Source organism: Lepisosteus platostomus, chromosome 15 (assembly GCF_059453375.1).
Source record: "Lepisosteus platostomus isolate fLepPlt1 chromosome 15, fLepPlt1.hap1, whole genome shotgun sequence".
NCBI lineage: Eukaryota > Metazoa > Chordata > Actinopteri > Semionotiformes > Lepisosteidae > Lepisosteus > Lepisosteus platostomus.
In genome coordinates this window covers 2264183-2285404 of record NC_142625.1, presented here as the reverse complement: position 1 = coordinate 2285404, position 21222 = coordinate 2264183, and the positions used below count along the sequence as shown (strand labels likewise).

Sequence of the window (21222 nt, the reverse complement as noted above, 5' to 3'; positions counted from 1 at the left end):
CGTCAAAGCCCATTGAGCCAGTATTGGCTTAAGTATTACCCCCTTCTCCCCTCAATTCAATTCAAGGTGTTTTATTTGCATGACAGATGGGTACAAGCAGTGTTGGGTATGTATATTGTAACGCTTACGGCAGACAGGCACTGTGTAGGAGCCGACGCACCGAGGGAGCGTCTGCATTTATAACTTAGTTTTTAAAATTAGTCAAGCAATACGAAGCATCTCCTTTTACTTAGTGCCTGAGCATACTGCAACGCATGTGAAGCCCATAAACGATATTAATTTTGGAACTTAAACATACAGTATATGGCTGGTCTCGGTACTTTAAAGAAAACATACACACCAGTATTCCATTTCTCCCTAAACGTTTTAAGCATCGAAGTCTTTAACTAACGCGATACCGGAGTCAACAAGCATACTTTTAGAATTTGATTAAAAGGGAATATAATATGGAATCATGTATCTCAAGAATTTAAAGACCAGACAATCGCAAACTCGTTTTCAATAAAATTATTTTATTCATTCAGCAGTTTGTGAGAGGGACATCCAGCAGGGAGAGACACACACACCGGTTTTCATTGACAAAATTGTTTTTTTTCAATTCCTCTTGTCTAACAGGAATGTTTTGTTTGTGGACAGACTGTTAGACAAGAGGAAAAGACTGCCTCCTCCTACGAAGCATTTCGTTGATCCGATCACGAATTCTTTTCCAGTCGTACGCAGCAAGGGTTGAGAATCTCCGATTCACCATCGTACTAATGGTTTCCCGGAGATTGCAAGGCAAGGCACTTTTGCCTCTGGACCCATCGAAATTTACAGACGTGGTCCACCCCCAGTAAATTTCAAAAGTCACAAGATTTCGAAACACGAGGGCGGCGTAGCGGTCGGCTCTTGCTTTCCCGTCTATGCCGATGCACTGCAAGTACAACCCCCCCTCCATCTCCTGGGTGATGGGTAGCAGTTGGACATCTGGGAGAATTATTCGTCCCACTGGCATCTGTGAATTCCGCTGTGCTTCCTGGGGGGAGATAGCCGGCGGGGACAGCATCAACAGATTCCTGCGCGGTGGTGAACCGGGATGGAGTGTCCTGAGGCGGTGTGTGCTCTGCGGGGGGCAGAGCTTCTGCCAGGCATTGCAGCCTGCGCGGCGGGGAGAGGCACTTTTCGGGAGACAGCTGCTCAACTGTTTGACTGCTGGAACTCTAGCCTCCCAATGCTCCCCAGTAATGCATCGTAATGCTCCCGCTGCTGCCGAAATGTCTCCATACAGGTGCTGCTTCTACAGGTTGGCACCCTGGCCAGTGGCCGAGAGCAGAGACCCACGGCCTGTGGCAAAATAACATAATTCATGTAAGAAATAAAGTCACACAGTAGTATTCATCAGTCGCGGAACAGAAGTCAAAATAAACTTTTCTTTTTTTCCGTCTTACCGCTTTCTTTTTTACTGTCCTGGTGGTAGATCGTTTCGCCCGTGCGGTGTTTTCTTGAAGAACAGGCTACGAAGAAATAATTATAATTGAATTTAAAATTCAAAACGGCAATAATACCTTGTAATATGCGCTGTAATCGCGTATTTCAGATGAAGTCTGCTGTATTTGCTTACCCTTCGCTCTTTGGAAGCTGGGGCGGCAGAAGCACCCCGTCTCTTCCCGTAAAACGCCTTGGTCTCCATACTGTACTATGGTCGCTGTAGTGCAGGTTCGCAGTTTTTTTTTTTTTTGTGATGGGAGCTCACCCAATCCCTTGGTGTCTTTTATGCGTCACACATACTGTATTTCAGCGCCATATATTTCATGGATATTATGGAATATAATGGATGGATATCTTAGTTATCTTTCTAGTTCACAAGTTTGCATGCATAATTTAATTTTGAAAGCCACTGAGACATCAGGTACTACTGTTGTATTTATGAAAAAGAAACAAAACAAAAAACATATTAACAACTGTGCCATCCTACTCCTTAGTTAATACATTTTATTATTCATAAACAGTTAACATTGTTAGCAAAATATTTTGAATTATATTTAACCCTATTTTTTCTTTAGTTTTGTATTTAACTTATTAAATGATAGTCAGACTTAATGTATATTTGAACAATGAAAATATATTTTTACAAGATTTTACATTAAGCACTTAAAATTAATATGGTTAATAATAGTAAACTGTAACATGCTGTAACAAGATCGGTTAAACTGCGAACAAAATGCTTTCAGAGAAAATGTTTCAGGTGTGAAGAATATAGATCTCCAATGCAATTTCAACTAAACCTGTTCCCACACACCCTGCCCCCACTACCATTAGAATATACACAAACATTTTAGCGTTTCATTCTGAGCAGAAGACCCTCACACCTGAAGAGTGCTGGCTGTGACGAATTAAACCGGTTTTACAGGTTTCAATCACAGACCATGTGACATGGGACTCAGTAAACTAAAACACAGCGCCACTGGATTTGATAATACCTAACCAAAATCCGCAATATGGAAACAGAACCTGTGTAATTGTTGATAGATGATGTACTCGTAACATTTTTTCAAGACGAACTACAACATTTAAAAAATGACTTGTATGTACTTGATATGTCTAATCAATTATCGTTGTTGAGTATGGAGTGTTGAGGTATTGATTTTGTGTAATGCTTTATGTTGAAAATTGAGGTGGATTTTGTTTATGATAAACAGGATAAACTGGGATGGGAGGAAGGTTTCGTTTTGAATAAGGGGCGGGATTATGATAATTGGAGGACTTTGCGAGAGTAAAATGGTTTGATATATTTGATTTTGTATTGTGGTTGTTATCTATGTTTTTGGTTGGTATTATGTTTATATGGTTGTTTTTGTTGGTTGGTTGTTATTATGGTTATTAATAATACGATCTATAGTTGAAATCTGAGCCTAAATAAAAAGAAAAAGCAAGTGATTAGGTTTCTGAGCAATCTAATTACTTATTTGTTTAAAACGCTATATAAAATAAAGTTTATTATTAATTTGCTGGACAGAGCGGTGAACATTATTATGCATAAGACAAAGATAACGATCCTGATCAGTTTAGAAATCTTTGTACGCTGTAAGGTTTTTACTTCTTAAACTTTTAAAATACACGTTTTGAATAGAAAGAAATCCTCATCCTGGTACAGTATGTATAGCAAACCAGCACGTCTTTTTTCTCCAATCAGAGGGGTGTCAGATGGTGTCAGCCAATCACCATTCTGCATTGGGTAGCAACGGGTGACTGTTCTCAGGCGGAAGATGTAAACAGCTTAATGTTCTTGTTAAATATTTTTTTTTAATTCAATTAAACGGGCACAGTTAAGACATTAAATATACATATACATACTGTATACAGTACAGTTTGCATACGGTAATATGTTTGTTACGCGATTAAAAAATAAATAAATAAAAATGAAAAGTCCAGCACCAGCTGGATTTGAACACACAACCTGCCAGTTGGTAGTCACGCACCTAGACCAGTAGGCTAAAAGACAGCTCGCATGAACAGGCAGGCGAAACAGCCCTACACAGCCCTGTCGCAGCACACGGATGTAATCATACCGTTATTAAATTCTTGAGATACGCGATTCCATATTATGTTCCCTTAAATCAAATTCTAAAAGTATGCTTGTTGACTCCGGTATCACGTTAGTTAAAGACTTCGAAGCTTACAATGTTTAGGGAGAAATGGAATACTGGTGTGTATTTTTTTCTTTAAAGTACCGAGACCAGCTATATACTGTATGTTTACGTTCCAAAATTAATATCGTTTATGGCCTTCACACGCATTACAGTATGCTCCTATTCTTTTTATGCTCAGCTACTAAGATTTCCCTTCAGTGGTAAAATTCAATATCTACAACGGGCACAGTAAAGACGTTTACAGTAAGTCTTTCTACGACAGACCAACGGATCACGAGTGCCCCTGTCGGTCAACCAATCACGCACCGCGGTACCCCGTGTCATCTTACCTGCGGTACGTGTCTGTACCGCACACTTTGAATGGCTGCATCTGTATGTGCATATGATAAGTTTTGTTGGTTCAAATCCTACAGCTGGTTGAGGAATCCTACTCTGCTGTGTCCCTGTGCAACCCCGGCTGCTTCAGGAGTGCTGTATAAATGGCTGACCCCGCCATTTACCCCAAGCTTCTCTCTCCCTGTCTGTGTGTCTATGTATCTCCTGGAGAGCAAGCTGGGGAATGCAAAAAGACAAATTCCTAATGCAAGAAATTGTATCTTTTGTTAATTTGCCAAAATCGGGCACTATTTCAACCCGAGACATACGGGTTTCTGAGCGATCTAATCACCAGAAATGGAGACGTCAATAACATTGGCAGGGGGAAAGGGTGATATTACCTTCCACGTTCCCAGGAGGACCAAGATACATTGACGAAAAGACTCAAGATGCCATGACTTATGTTGGATAGTATGTCAGACCTGACCTATCCATTACTTTCACATGCAAACCCTACATGGCAGGAGATACAGAAACCTTTTGCCTGGCCAAAATCAATCTCCAAAGAAAGAGCAAAATTGTTGGCGATTCAAGATGCCACTTGTATACCATAAAATGGCGAAAGAGAGGTCTATCTCGCGCTCATATCTTGCTCTGGCTGTTGTAGTGAAAAAAAATATTCTTGTGCCCTGTGGTCCTTTCAATCGTAACTCATGTATGTAGGACAGAAAATGCACCAAGAAGTATCCAAGAGTTCTACAAGAAACTCAAACTGATCAGGATGGTTATCCATTGTACAAGAGAAGGAGGCCAGATGGTGGCCATGAGGCAATCATCATGATTAAAGGTCAGGAAGTATCTGTGGACAACAAGTCAGTTGTTCCCTCCAATCCACTTCTCTCAAAAACCATCAAGCAGCCCTCCTTGATGCAGAAGCCACTACCTAGTAGCTTTCTTTGATCTCTGTACTACAAATGATTTTGCAAAGACACTGCTTTACCATGACATTCCCAAATACTTTTCTTGGTTGAGTAGATCAAGAAAATGGAAACCAAGATTACAAGGAACACCAATTGAAGGATTCCCATGAAATCAAAGCCTCTGATTTTAAGGACGATTTTAAGATGTTCATCTCAACAATGAAGAGTACTATATATGTTTACTGCTTCACACTGTTACAGGTCAAATGTCCTGAGTGTTTCAAAAGAAGTTGAAAGACCTTGTGTTCATTTCTACAGAGAAGCCTGCAATCTCCATGGGCTTCTAGAAGATCACAAGCACTGGGTTGAAGCTCTTACAGAGGCTACATTGACTGGTTCACCTTATAGACTTGGAGATCTCTCCTGCATAATGCTCACTGCATGTCATCTTTCCAACCCACAACCCTTATTGAAGAATCACAAGGAAGCTCTCACTGTAGACATTTTTTACCATGCAAAGCAACTGATTCAAAATGCCTTATATGATTATACTATCCTCAATGAGGCTCTAGTGAAATTTAAGACAAGGTTCTTTCATTAAGACGCAAAGAACTGAAGCAATTTGGATTGCCTCAAACAAGAACTGAAAAAGTGGCATCACTCTGGAAATGCTCAGGGAAACGTCCAATAAGAAAGAAGAGTTGAAAGTTGTAAGCAATGAAACAAAGCTCACATCAGATCAAGAAAATGTCTACAGAAAACTTCTAGATTGATCATGGTGGGTTCTTCAAGAGTTTCTGTTCAATTGATTCTTATTTTAGTCTAAACCAATCCTTGCATGTGATGCCCAAATATGTAAGGGTTTTGTGAGTTTACTGGCACAGTGTTTAGTTGTAACGGTAAATTTCATCAAGGGTTAAAGGATCCACAAGGATTCATTTCACAGAAACCATTTGATGCATAAAAGCATTCAAAATATCAAGCTTATAGCAAATGTATAGCAAAGAAGAGATGCATAAAAATAAAGACAGTATATTTAGTAAATTGTTGGTTTTTGTAACTTCTAAATCACTTTAATTATCATAATCAACAGTCAGGTGCTCATGAGTAACTACTTCTACTTTAATGAAATTGATATTAATGTGTTAACTTAAGGGTATTGTGCACATCGGAACCTTCTGCTACCCTACAGTGCACTATCCTCTTCAAAGTTATTCGATCTGGTTTCTGCCAACTGCACACAGAAACTGTCCCGGTTAAAGTCCCTAATCTTCTTATGGCTTCTAATTGTGGTCTCATTCTATCCTTATTCTTTTTGATCCCAGTGCTGGTATCATTATTTCAATGCTGACATATGTCCATACTAAACCAGACACTGAAACGGCTGTCTCTGCTCTATAATTGCATCTCACGTTAAAAAAAAAAAAAGATGTCTCAAAACATCATTTACTGAAACTGCACCAAGACAATCATGCCTCTCGGCACCTCACAGCAGCTATGTAAGGCCAATGCAGTAACCCTGTTTGTGGAGTATACTGTAGTACTTTCTACTGCAGTCAAGTCTTATTGTAATTTTTAATTTGTGCTGTCCTCTCATTGTGTTTGTTTTCAATTTTCCCACAAGGATCTTGCTACCATTGTAAAATTCTTAACAAAACTCATCACCCACTGGATTCCACCACCCCATCATCAAAGCCTCAAAAGGATTGTCCTTTTGCTCAGATTTGTTTTTATGTACCAATTCATAGAAAGTCCAGAATCGCCTCAAACCAACAAACTCCCCCATCGCACCTGTACTTCACTACGTACTGTCCCATAACACACGTTTGATTAAACTAAAAAGGAACCATAACAAAATATTTTTGTAGCAATAATTGAGTCCCATTTCCATAACCTTTCTTCTCCATCAACACAAATCCAGGTTTCAATCTAATAAACAGGCTATCATATTTGCTCCACGCTAACTGTGTTATTTTGCAATCCAGAACATGAGAGACTGTCTATTTCATTACAACCTGACCTCGGGCAAATCGGGGATCGTGTCAGTTTATGCGTATGTAATACTTCCTGCACTGGCAGTCTATCCCAAACACATAACCAATTTAAATCTTTCATACTATTGTCTCAATTTTCGGGCTGTAGTCTGTCCCATATCTCTTCCGTTACGGCTACACTTGATTGCTCCTCAGATCTCTAAATCCTTGAGTACAGGGTTGTTTGATTTATACAAAGTGTGCAGAATGAGGATGGAGACGGACCTGGACTCAAGAAGGAGTTCCAGTCCACCTCGCTTGCTTGCTTGCTTGCTGGCTGGCGGGCGGGCTACGTCTGTCTTTTCACCGCTGAGAGAAGGTAGTGCACCGTTCCTGGAGGTGCTGCAATACCGGGCCGATGTGTGGAGAGGACAGGGCAAGCTCCTGATCCAGCTCCCTGTTTCAAAAATCCATTTAATAGTGGTCCCCCGATGGGGGATGTATCAGATATTACATTACAAAGCAACATATTGTACCCCAAAAAAAAATTTACATCCACCAAATCAAAAATTTCGCAATATCTCCCCCAAAACTTGCATGCTATATGGCAATCCCAAAATACATGCTCAATGGTTTCCTCTTGCCCACAAGTGGGCGCTGGACATAAAGCAGACTTCGCAACATGGTGGCTATGCATTATAGATTTGACTGGAAGTCTGTTCCACACACAGCCAGTTAAGATCGTCCCAATGATTATCTATGCCCTTAGGCTGCACCCTCGCACAGACTTCACAGTCAATTCCGTAAACTGCAGGTCCTGAAAACTATACCACCTATAGATTCCTGAAATACAACTTTTTTATGGTCAAGAGACAGCTTTACACTCTGGGTGTGTTCTCACCCACTGTGCTGCATGCCGATAGTGCCTGGGCTGTAGTGTAGGAGAACCAAAACCTCACAAAATACTGACAATCATGTGTCACCGGAGTGGACACCGCCAAGCTAAGCTGAGATGCATAGAGACAGTCCAATTTCAATGGGATGGGAGGTACATCCCTCGCACCTTCACCTAATCTGCGATAGATGTCCAAACGCTTAATGTATTCATACCCTCCACCCCATACAAAGGAAAAAACCATCCTTACAAGTCTTGTGGCATCTTTGCAGGTAGTGGATAGACATGCCAAGTATAACAGTCGCGCTAAAATGTCTGCCTTCAAAACCAAAACTAATAAGATACCAAAACAAAAACGGGCACGACTCGTCCACCATGTCGGCTCGTAACCCATATAGCAACACATTGTACCCCAAAACAAAATTCACGTCCGCCAAATAAAAAATTTAACTATTTCCCCCAAAACAATCCCAAAATACATGCCCAATGGTTTCCTCTTGCACACAAGTGGGTGCTGGACATAAAGCAGACTTTGCAACACAGTGGCTATGCATTAAAGATTTGACTGTTCCACACACAAAGTCAGTTAAGATCACCCAATGATTGCCCTTTGGCTGCACCCACACCTAGACTTCAGAGTCAATTCCATACAGATGCAGGTCTTGAAAACTGCATCTGTATAGTCCTCAAATAAAACTTTTTACGGTCAAGAGCAATCATGTTAGCTTTACACTCTGGATGTGTTTTCACCCACTGTGCTGCGTGCTGATATTGCCACGGCCGGATGGAGTTATCCCATGACACCAAATGTCTCATATGGTAGGAAAACCAAAACCTCACAAAATACTGACAATCATGACAAAGCTCAACCTCTCATGTTTGAGCTGTCGCCATCAAAGTCTTTAACGAAGATATTACTGATAGTATTAATAATGAATGACCTTGGACAAGCTGTAAACTCAAAGTATTGCCCTGGTCCACATTCTTTTTTTCATTGACCATCTTTGTAAAAGTAACACCACAGCATTTCGCAATCATGCAAAGTACAGTAATTTTTGAGAATCGATTCACCATGCCTTTCACATGCTCATAAAAGAGATTGATTTAGGAACAAACATATTACCGTTTGCAAACTGTATTGTATACAGTATGTATATGTATATTAATGTCTTAACTGTGTCCGTTTAAGTATTGAATATTTATATGGAATTTTACCACTGAAGGGAAATCTTAGTACCTGAGCATAAAAAGAATAGGAGCATACTGTAACGCGTGTGAAGGCCATAAACGATATTAATTTTGGAACTTAAACATACAGTACATGGCTGGTCTCGGTACTTTAAAGAAAACATACACACCAGTATTCCATTTCTCCCTAAACATTCGAAGTCTTTAACTAACGTGATACTGGAGTCAACAAGCATACTTTTTAGAATTTGATTAAAAGGGAATATAATATGGAATCGCGTATCTAAAGAAATCAATAACGATATAATTATATTCATGTACCGCAACACAAGAATAGTACACGCTGTACATTGTCTGTTGCAACGTAAATTGCAAAAATGCACTTGGAATCTGTCCAAGCCCTACTTTGTCAGGCATTTTCTTTTACTGCAACGGACATAAAAACTCCCTTGCTTTTAACAGAGCGTTTCATAATTTCTAACTACGAAAATTATTTAAACTGCGACACTTATCATTCAACCAGAGCTCGAAATGTCACAAGGATCCTCTAGAGCACAGCAAAGACTGTATTAAAAGAATTGCGTATCTAAAGAAATTAATAAGTTATAATTATATTCGTGTACTGCGACAGGGCTGTGTAGGGCTGTTTCACCTCTGTCTTCATGTGACTCTATTCAAAAGCCATTTAGCAAAGAGAGGATGAGAAGAGTGACAAACTAGTATACTTTAGATCTTTTTTTCTGAACCAGGGAAAATCTGATCATGTTTCCCTATAACAATAATAAAAAACATTATTTTACATATCACCTTTAAAAGTGGCATCTCAAAGCAATACAATAGATGTAAACCACAGATTACAAAGTAAATACCCAGACAAACGCAAACACGTTTTTAATAAAATTTTATTAAACTTAAATTTTAACTTTTATTCATTCAGCAGAGAGAGCACGTAAAACCTGGGCGTAACAGCTGTTCCTTTTTCTGATCACTCGCTCTCTGGGTAAACGTCTCGCCTGTCCTGTTCTTTGTTTTCCTAATTTGCCGATTATGCCTTCTGCGATCCACTCCTGCCCTCACACCAAAAGAAGACTATTTTAAATTTCTTTGCGCGGTCCATTGTGCAATTAACCCTTGTATGTGCTGTCCTTAAGGTGATATCACATAAAGGTGATATGTAAATAATGTTTTTTATTATTGTTATACAGAAACATGATCTTTTTGATTGAATGATTTTTTTTATAGAAATACAAAATGAGATATAATGATGTGTTCCGGCTAAGACATTAACGAGTACAACCCCCCCTCTCTGCGGGAGTGCTGGCTGTGACGAATTAAACCGGTTTCACAGGTATTTTCAAAGTAGAAGGGGGCGAGATTTCTAGCTTAATTTTCGTGTTAAATAATTTTTTAAAGTTAAAATTCATTCTATACAGCAATCGCATATTTGGGTACCGTTTCATAAAACTTTCATGCTTAAAATGTTTAGGGAGAAATGGAAGTTGCAGTAAAAGAAAATGCCTGACAAAGTAGGGCTTGGACAGATTCCAAGTGCATTTTTGCAATTTACGTTGCATTGTCCATTGTGCTGCTGTAATACAGTTTAAAATAAGTCTAAACTTTATCAGCGTTATTTATGGGTTGCAATTTAGAAAAAGTCAAAAAACGGACTCAAAATGCAATTTAGAGCTTTCTGGCAAGAGGAGACACCCAAATTAATAATGCAACATGCCACTGTTTGTGCATGAACAAAGTTATACTGCTATTTCCTTAGATACGCGATTAAAAAAAATATTTTTTTTGAATCCCCGGCGGAACACATTCCATGAGAATCAGCGCTTTTATATATCGCCTTTAAAGGTGGCTTCTCAAAACGCTTAACAGGATAAAAACAAGAATAACAGCAACAACAACAATGTTGTATTTCATTGCACTTTGAAAACCAAGTAATAACTTAACTATATGTGCAAACGTTTTATGATATGTCGCTGTTGTGAATGTCTGTCTTATTTGTCTGTCTGTCCTGGCTCTCTCGCTCGCCCTCCCCCCTCTCTCCCTCAATTCAATTCAATTCAAGGTGCTTTATTAGCATGACAGATGGGTACAATCAGTGTTGGGTATTTACCTTTGAGATTCCACTTTTACAGGTGATATATAAAATCAAGGCTTTAACTTGCTTTCACTCCGCAAGTCTGAGTTCTCGTGTCTGTCCTATCCGAACCTGAAAGTATTACAATATGTATCTTTATAGCAGGCGGTGTACAACTTTCTAGCATAGATTACACTTTTATAAAATGTATTTAAAAAATAAAACGATTACAATCTAATCTTTCCACGTTTGATCCCAAGAAAAATAAATCTAAACGGGGAGAAAGCTATGCTGAAAGTTTAAGATACTTAGAAGACAAAGATATCAATTTATGTTGCATTTCTCTGATTGTGAATCAAAAAACACATATTTAAACACGCGTTTACGATTTAAATCAAAACGCGATTCAGATCAACATCAACGTTTATATTGTAACGCCTAGGTGACTATTCATTGTTATTAAAATGACTTAAATTCGATCATGTTGTGCTATTTAGAAATACACATTTGTTTGGTGCGAGTGAGGTTTTATTTAATCTCTGACCAAGGGAAACGTTTCATTTTTTCAAAGAAATGTTTGTTAAAAAAAAGTCATGGTTTCAGTGGGATTCGATCACAGACCATGTGACATGGGAGTCAGGAACCTAACCCACAGTGCCACCGGCAAGGTCACATGGAGAGTGCTGAAAAAGCACTACAGAAACATTATCAACAGACAATGTACAGCGTGTACTATTCTTGTGTTGCGGTACATGAATATAATTATATCGATATTAATTTCTTTAGATACGCGATTCCATATTATATTCCCTTTTAATCAAATTCTAAAAGTATGCTTGTTGACTCCGGTATCTCGTTGGTTAAAGACTTCGATGCTTAAAATGTTTAGGGAGAAATGGAATACTGGTGTGTAAGACCAGCCATATACTGTATGTTTATGTTCCAAAATTAATATCGTTTATGGCCTTCACACACGTTACAGTATGCTCCTATTCTTTTTATGCTCAGCTACTACGATTTCCCTTCAGTGGTAAAATTCCATATAAATATTCAATACTACAATGGGCACAGTAAAGACGTTTACTGTAAATCTTACTACGACAGACCAACGGACCACGAGTGCTCCTGTCGGTCAACCAAGCACGTACCGCGGTACTGCGCGTCATCGTGCGTCACAATGCGCGACGCCGTAGCCAATTACCTCCGGTACGTGTCTGTACCGCGCACTTTGAATGGCTGCATCTGTACATCCCTGCCACCTTCATCTAATCTGCGATACATGTCCAAACGCTTAATGTATTTATATTCCTCCACCACATATGAAGAAAAAAAACATCCTTACAAAATCTTGTCGCATCCTTGCAGGTAGCGGATATACCTATGCCAAGTATAACAGTCATTGTAAAATGTCTGCCTTCAAAACCAAAACTTTGCCCAAGAAGGACAGATGTCTCGCTTTCCATAATCATAAATGTTTTTGGACCTTAGCCAGAGTTGTTGACCAATTAATTCTGGCCGGCATTCCCTCATCAAAAAGGACTCCCAAGACTTTTAAGGGACGTTTACAAACTACCAAGCCCATTATTCTCTCGTTTGGTCAGGCCAATTACCAAAATACTTAATGCAGAATTTCTCCTTGTTTAGTTTAATTATTAATAAGAATAATAATTGCTTACACTTTTCTTACAGTGTCCAGCTTACACGCTTTTCTGGACACTCCACTCAAAGAGCTTTACAGGTAATGGGGATCCCCTCCACCACCACCAATGTGCAGCATCCACCTGGATGATGCGACGGCAGCCACAGTGCGCCAGAACGCTCACCACACATCAGCGAGTTTAGATCCTGATACTCTGGAATATTGCTCTATCACTTCCAAGGCCACATAAAGACTCTGCTAATAACTAAGGACCATTGTCACGTCATCCGCATGTAGCAAAATTTTGAGCGACGGCCCATTGCTTCCAGGGAGAAAGATGCCATCAATCCTTGGATTACCCCTAATCGCATTCGCAAGTGGTTCAATAAGAACATAAGGAGTGGGAAGAGGGGAAATCCCTGTCTAACACTGGCCTCCTGAAACACTTTATCCCCAGATGGCCTTTACTCCCTGCCTTATGATAAAACAGTTGAATCAAAGAGATCGGCATTACTTAAACCGTAAATGGATATTGCCTTAAATAAAAAACAATGGTTAACCCTATCAAAAGCCTTCTCTAAATCGAGTCCGACCACCAACAAGGGCACTCGCCTATCCTCCAACCAAGCCATAATGTCCCTCAACAATTGCAAGTCTTTCATCCCAGACCTTCCAGGTATACTACACGCTTGCCCCCTTCCAATAATGTCAGTCAACACGGTCTGCAGTCTGTTGGCCAAAAGTCGGGCAAGATCTTAGAATCAGTAGTGAGCATCGTGAGAGGCCTCCAATTTGACAGGTCCGTTTTATCTCCTTTCTTATATAAGAGCATCAATACCCCTGTCCTCATGGACTCATGCACCGCTTCTCTAAACACATTCAACAAGATTGGTCCCACTAAGTTTTTTTTTTTAATTTTTATTTATCCTTAACAAAAGAACAAACATTACAATTCCAACAAGGGTACATATAACAATTCCAAACAAAAATATCGTCAGGGGTACATACTACTACATCTATTCAAGTTATGAAAAAAGATTAAACAAATTAAATAAAAATAATGTCCGCACCGCTTTCATATTTTTGCATTTCGAAATAATCTGCAAATACCCCTTTACTTCCATTTTAAAATGCTCAAATACAGGGTACCTCCCAGACCACTTCATTTTATGTATGTGATAACGTGCCAATATAATAATTAAATTCATTACAAAAGAAATTTTTATATTGTTTTCATTGGGGCTGAAACTTAACATAATATCTTTTTCTACAAAACAAATATCAATATTCGTGTCTTCTTTTATATAATTCTGCAACTTAGTCCAGAACATTTTTACCCTGGGACATAACCAAAACAAATGCTGAATAGTTTCAGGGCTATTGTCACAAAAAACACATTTGTCATCTATATTAATTTTAAATCGTTGGGTAACAAGAGTTTTAACTGGGTAAATTCGATGAATTATTTTGTATGTAACCTCCTTAATTTTATTGGTTATACAATATTTATTGGGCATCATCCAAATTTTTCTCCAATCAATGCGCTTTCCAAATGCGGAATTCCAATATATTGTAGTCGCAAGCAAATTATCATTTTTTAACGGGGATCTCAAAAATTGGTTATTACATCCACACCTCACAATATCCTTTCCTTGTAGTTTAATGTGAGCTATAAATTCTTCCAATGTTTCTAAAGGACTACTATTACAACTCCTTAAAAGAGGTAATATTTCCCCAGGCATCGTATTAATTACAGCAAAATACTGATCCAAAGTAATAGAAAAATTGTATCTATTAACAAACTCGGTGTAACTATATATTTCATCATCAGCCTTGATTAATTGTTTAATCCAAATTATATCATTCTTGACCCAGTTTGTAAAAAATAAGGTTTTATTTCTAATTTTTATATATTTGTTGTTCCAGATAGTAAATCTATGTGGGGAAAAGTTTTGTTTATACATAAGTGACCACATCAGAAGTACTTGTTTATGAAAACTGGCAAGTTTCAAGGGGATTTTTCCAATGTCAGTTACATTTTAGTAAAAACTCTAGAACTCCTACTTCTTGAAATATCATATTGGGGATTATATGTACCACATTGTCACAAAAAAACACATTTGTCATCTATATTAATTTTAAATCGTTGGGTAACAAGAGTTTTAACTGGGTAAATTCGATGGGAACACTTAATCTCTCTATCCTGTATTTGAATACCCTGAAACACATCTTTCTTTATATTAATAGCCATAACTTGTGTGACCAGCAGGAATAAGAATAGGCTTATGGGACATCCTTGTCGAATTCCCCTACCAATCCTAAATCTATGAGAAGTTCCATGAGCCAATTTAACAGAGCTGTTACCTTGATTGTACAAAGTTCTAATTACCTTTTGAAAATACTCACCAAAGCCAAAAAAATTGAGTTTCAAAAATAAAAGAATGTTCAATTGTGTCAAAAGCCTTATAAAAGTCCACAAATAGAATAAAGCTATCCTGACTAATAAGTTCACCATAGTCTACAAGGTCCAACACCAAACGAATATTATTACATATATATCTTCCTTTCATGAAACCTGATTGTGACTCATCAATAATTGAGTCAAGGCCTGTTTTCAGTCTCTCTGCAAAAATAGAAGCAAGAATCTTTCCATCATTATTAATCAAAGTGATAGGCCGCCAATTATCTATCAGCAAATGATCTTTATCTGGTTTTGGAATTATGGTTATTAAGCCCTGAGTCATCGAGGTTGGTAAAACTCCCTTTTCAATTGACTCCTTAAACACCAGAAGAAGAAGCTGTACCCAGGCTTCGATGCCTCTCACTAGGTCCTTGCCCCTCTGGTTACACTGCCGGTACAAATGCCCCGTGTTCCCACACAGGGAGCACTCCTTCACTGGGCAATCCTGTGTGGAGTGGCCCTGGCGGTGACACTTCCCACACTCTCCTACGGTGCATGTCCCCTTGTGGTGTCCAAAGCCTCGGCACTTCCGACAAAACTCCGGCTGGTTCCAGTAATAGAGGTACCCCCTACCTGATCCGATGGAGAAGGTGCCCGGGGGGTGGGTGAAGCCGTCCCATGTCCTCTCGTCCCGCCGTAGTTCGACCTCATATCGGCGCTTCCCGGTCCAGACTGTGCGGGTATCACTGATGGTACCTGGACCCTTACGCACCTCCACGTACCAGCGTAAAAAGGTAGTCACATCTCGATCCGTCACGAACGGGTCGAACATATGGACGACCACCCACCTTCTGTTGTCACCTTGCAGGCCCCTGCACTCGTACTCACGCATTCCTCCGTTTGCCTTCATTTGTGCACATTTCCCTGCCCCCCGCCTGTGGAGTTCGGCACTCTTGAAGGTGACATCAATGAATTTCTGTGCCCGGTTCCCCTGTAGACATAAAATCTCACTTGCCTTGAATCCCAGAGCTCCAAAGAATACCTCGTCTTCGAAGGCTTCTCTTCCATGAGGCTCCGTCTCCGCCTTCCAGTGAAAGCGGACGGTCCATCGTACGCTGGGGTCCTTCCCGGCCGTCATCGCCTCCCCGGGATCCGCAGCCATGGCAAAAGGCAGCCTTTCGGCTGCCAAGCAGCCCACGCACCAAAATCCCAAGTGAAAAGCGAAGTCCAAAGGTCCAAAATCCAAGCGCATATCCAAAAGTAGTCCGGGGTCCAAAACGAAGCAATCCAATCGTGTCCTTGGTGAAAGAGTGTTGTCCTCTCGATCTCCTCCCTCCCTCTACCTCTGACCTTAGCCAAAAGGTCGAGAAGCGATGCCCCCAAAGGCATGGACCGACACGCGGGCGTTCCGCTGGCGCACAGTGGCGCAGGCCAACTCCTCTGGAGCCCGGGACCCGCGCAGCTCCCTCAGACCAGTCACTATGGAGAACGGGTAACAAGACCCAGTTGCCCGCACTGGCTGCCCTGCTGGTAAGGACCCCTCCATGTCCTCCGGTCCTTCTTGTTCTTCCTGGCGATGTTCCAGGTCCTCCTGACTGCCTTCTCCTTCTTCTTGACTCTCCTCGCTTCCTTCTGTCGCCCCAGCTCCTGTTTTTATTTTGGGCTTCTTACCTTCAGACAAAACTTGTTCGTCATTTTCCCCTCGATGCCTTTTGGAGTTAGCCTTTTCTTTACCTGCCTCTGTGTCATCCTCCTCTCGTTCACTTCCCAGCTCTGTTTCTTGTACTGTTTCTTTAGGACTCTGGACCGGCTCCTCCGGCTGCTCTGCCGGATGAACGTCTGCTGTTCTCACCCCTCCACTGCTCTCTCGGGTCCCCAGGTCTTCCTCCACCGCCTTTACACCTTCTCCTCCAGCAGGTCAGTTCTTCCAGCGTCTCTTCCTCCTCTCCTTGGACTGTACGCGTTGCCCACTCCATTCCTCTTCCTCCTCCTCGTCCTCTGCCTCGACAGCATTCTCCAGAAGCCCTTTTTTCGCTGCAACAAAACTCAAATCTCTCCAAAGACACTGCTTATACCCGTGATCATCACCCCCACACAGAGAGCACAATTTGATACACAGTTTTTTTTCCATGTGCCCTCTTTCATGGCCTTGCAGTCCTTCTCTAGGTGCCCAATTTCGTAACAGTGGCGACAAAACGGGGGCTGATCACGGTAAAATAGGTACCCCCGGCTCGAACCCAAAGAAAACAGAGCTGGGGCTGTGAAAACCCTCCTTCGTAATTTGGGTTGGCCTTCAGAGTAACCGTATACTGCCATCTCCCGGTCCAATATCCAAACCTGCCATTAATTTTCCTTGGTTTCCCCGCAGATTCGGTGTGTACTTCTAAAAACGCCGTAACATCATCCTCCTCCACAAACGGGTCATACATATGCACAATTACTGACCTAGTGTTATCTGTAGCCAGTCCCACACACTTGAAGTCTCTCAGCCATTGCCTCTCCAACTTTTCCGCACACAACTCCGATACCTTCTTATACATTGCTTCATCCCGTAATGACATGTCAAAATAGCTTCCTGGTCGATTTCCCTGTATGCACTTAACATCATAGGTTCCTACCTGTAGGGTCTTCATCACTACCTTCTCCACGAATTCATCCCGTCCCGGCATCTCTTTCTCCAGTTTCCATTCAAAACGAATTGTCCATTTCACGCTTGGCCCATTTCCCTGCTTTTCAGCAGGGTCCATAGCCCAGGCCATCACAAAGATGACCAGGGCCAGACGCTCCTCCGCTCCTTCCTCGGCTCTCTCTCTCCACCAACAAAAAGGATCCCGGATCTCCTCCCAGCTGTCAGCACTTCAGTCCTCAAGGTAGGTTTGGCCGCTCCGCTCCGCTCCGCTCTCCAGCCGCTCCTTCGTCACCCTTCTCGCCCCCAGCCCAGTCTTCAAGCCCCGGTCAGGCGGACTGTCGGCACCTGCGGGCAGAGGCAAGGGGCAGCGCTCTCTCGGGAGGGACGGGGACGCACGCACGCACGCACGCACGCACGCACGCACGCACGCACGCACGCACGCACACAAAAGCCACGCCTGCCTCCCTGGGAAAAGGCTGAAAAAACTAAGTTTTTTGGAGGGAAAACGCACGGGAGCCGAAAAGGGGGCCGGCCTGCTTGCCGAGAGAGTCAAAACGCGGGAAAGCCCACAGAGGGAGCACGGGAACGGAGAGGGCGAGAGAGAGACAGACACAGAGACACACAGGTGGACGAGAGACAAGACCCGAGAAGAAGGAGCTCCAGTCCACCTCGCTCACTTGCTTGCTTGCTTGCTTGCTACGTCTGTCTTTTCACCGCTGAGAGAAGGTGGTGCACCGCTCCCGGAGGCGCTGCAATACCGGGCCGATGCGTGGAGAGGACGGAGAAAGCTCCTGATCCAGCTCCCTGTTCCAAAAATCCGTTTAATATGTGGTCCCCCGATGTGGGACGTATCAGATATTAAACTGATAAGAACAGATTTTTTTTTTATTATAAAATAGTACAAAAAACACAGTAAAAAAAAACACTACCCGCCAATGTCCTCACACCCATGTGATCGAGTCCTTCCACCTTTCCTTCGAGGCTGCGAACCCCCAACGGATGATGTCCCATCTCATCCGACGAATTACATCCGTCTTCACTTTCCTGTGGATGCCGGCGACCGACACCTCCACCCCATGCCTGATCAGCTCAGTGCATGCGTCCCACACAAAGATCTTGGTAATACTGATCAGGAGCCACAGGAGGAAGCTTGTATTCCAGTTGCAGGAACTGGGTACACCCTTCATCGCTGTGCGCAGTGACAGCGGACCATCCAGACCAACCTGTGCAAAAAGTCGTTTGCTGGAGCTCCAGACTCTCTGCGCAAACCCGCACTCCCGAAAGACATGATTCACGGTCTCTTCACCTGTGCAGCCATGTCTTGGGCACTGACTCTGTTTTGCCAGGCCATAAGCATGCATCACTGCCCTAACCGACATTCGACCCCCATACTCCAAGCCAGTTCAAATCCTTCAGCTTGTTGTCCAGGCCCTTAGGTTGGGCCTGCTGCCAGTTCTCTCTCAACACACCCGGAATCGCTGGCCGTACTGATGTCATGATGACTTTGTACATCAATCGATGGTTCAACGCAGTCGTACCTTCTTTGACCTCTGGATGTGCCCGCAGCCACCGCACTGCGTGACGGTAGTTCAGTGGGAGTCGCTCGGCCTTTGGGGTCATGTTGTTCCAGACAGTCAGGTGACGCATGCTCGCCTTGAGCCAAAGGCTCACAAATCGGCTACACAGGTGGGGCGGGCTTTTGTGCAGGATCACACACAGGCTGGCCGTGAACACACAGTCCAGTTTCACTGGGAAATCCAAGATCCCCCTGCCACCATCGTCTATGGGCCTGCACATATGACGTACAAAAGGGGAGAAAGCGGACAGCCTTGTCGCAAACCACACCTTACTGGGATGCTCCTTCCTACTGCGCCGTTGACACATACCCGGGATTTGGCGCCATTATATAGCGCCTTGACCCACTCGACGAAAATCTCCAGCAGGCCTTTCTTGCGCAGGAGTGCCCACAAGATCTCGTGATGGACCCGGTTGAAAGCCTTCGTCTGGTCCAAGCTCACCGGCATGAGCGGCAGGCCTCTGACCTCCACCCAAGCGATGACATCTCGGGTCAGCTGGAGGTTCCAGCTGATCTTGCGTCCTGCCACGCTGCATGTCTGGTCGGCCCGAACCATCACTGGCATTACCGTTCTCAGGCGGCCTCCCAACACCCTGGCCAAGATCTTGTAATCAGTGCACAGGAGTTGGATAGGCCGCCAATTACCCAGGTCCGCCCTGTCTCCTCCTTTGTAGAGCAAGGAGACGATGCCAGTCTGCATGCTAAACCCCAATCCGCCCTTGTCCAGGGCCTTGTTGAAAACCGGGACCAGGAAAGGCTCCAGCTGTTCCCAAAAGGTGTGGTAAAAGTCGGTCGGCAGGCCATCAGCGCCAGGGACAGTGCCCTTCTTCAGGCCGAGCATTGCGGTCTTAATTTCTGCCCCTGACACCGGCCCAACCAGTGTAGTGGGGTCCTCCACCACCTTCTCCACACCTTCCAGAAGCCTATCCCTGATGCTGGGGTCCGTCTCCTTCTCCGCAAACAGGGCTGTGTGAAACCTTGTGGCACACTCCAGCATCCCTGGTATGTCTGTGGTTACAGTCCCATCTTCCCTCCGGATGGCTTCGAAGAGCTTCCGCTCTTGTTTCTGCCGCACCGCCCCCAAAAATTGGGGCGAGCAGCGTTAGTCTCCTTCCCGCCAGACTCCCTGTAGCCTAAAAAGGAAGTCTCTGGCTCTCTGTAACCACTTGTCTCTAAGCAGGCCTCTGACTTGTGCAATTCTCTCGCCGTTGAAGGTGCCCCCCTGGTTCAGCTGCTCGTACAGTGCGTCCAGCTCTTCTTGCAGTCTGGTACACTGGCGGTCCTCCAGGCTTCGCCGGATACAACAGTACCTCCTGGTGACCGAAGCGATGGTGTCTTTGCAGGATTCCCACCAGTGTACCGCTGAACTAAAAAGTTCCCTCCTCTTCTCGAATTCCTTCAGCACTGTCACAATCTTCTCTAGGTATCTTGCCTCTTGTAGAACAATTTCCAGTAGCCAGCCCGGAAACCGGGGTCCTCAATACCGAAAGACTGAGAGCAGCTGGTGGTCCGAGAACCAGGTGGGGATCACCTGCCTGCTTAGGATTCTCCACTTCGCAGTAGAAAGGAAATAATCCAGGCGTCTGAAAATCCCCCTTCCGTCATCCCAGGTGTGGTGTGCAGTGTTGGCAAACCCATCCCGCAGGCTGAAGTCCGCAATTAAGGACCTCAACAGGTGAACTCCCTCGCCGTGCGAATCCCCCAGGTCGATGTTGAAATCACCGCCCACGATCAGCTCTCTGTTGGTATACAGCAGGGGCTCCAAATCTCTCAAGAAGGAGCCCTGCTGACGTCTGTCTGCTTGGACATACACGCTGATGAGTCTGATCTTGCTGTTTTTCCAGGTCCCGTCCACTACCAGCAGACGTCCTGGGATCACCGAGCTGACCGTGTGGGCGGCAAACCCTGGCGAACCGCACAAGATGCCAACGCCAGAGGAGTTCACCCCTCCGACGCTCCACCAAGAAGGAC

General features: G+C 43.1%; 1 protein-coding gene, 1 non-coding gene and 1 pseudogene across 2 annotated transcripts; all 3 read right to left on the bottom strand.

The window, feature by feature from the left end:
• Positions 1-7214: 7214 nt before the first annotated feature.
• Positions 7215-7386, bottom strand: LOC148647643 (U2 spliceosomal RNA; annotated as a pseudogene).
• Positions 7387-13962: 6576 nt separating this feature from the next.
• Positions 13963-16208, bottom strand: LOC148647642 (zinc finger CCHC domain-containing protein 3-like). The gene is made up of 2 exons (XM_088608389.1): positions 15450-16208; positions 13963-13983 (listed from the first exon to the last, which is right to left on the bottom strand). The coding sequence occupies exons 1-2, from the start codon at positions 16206-16208 to the stop codon at positions 13963-13965; spliced, it is 780 nt and encodes a 259-aa protein (XP_088464515.1).
• A 2191-nt stretch (positions 16209-18399) lies between these two features.
• On the bottom strand, positions 18400-18584 carry LOC148647641 (U2 spliceosomal RNA). Its single transcript, XR_015927155.1, has one exon. It is a non-coding gene; the product is annotated as a U2 spliceosomal RNA (small nuclear RNA).
• Between the last annotated feature and the right edge of the window lie 2638 nt (positions 18585-21222).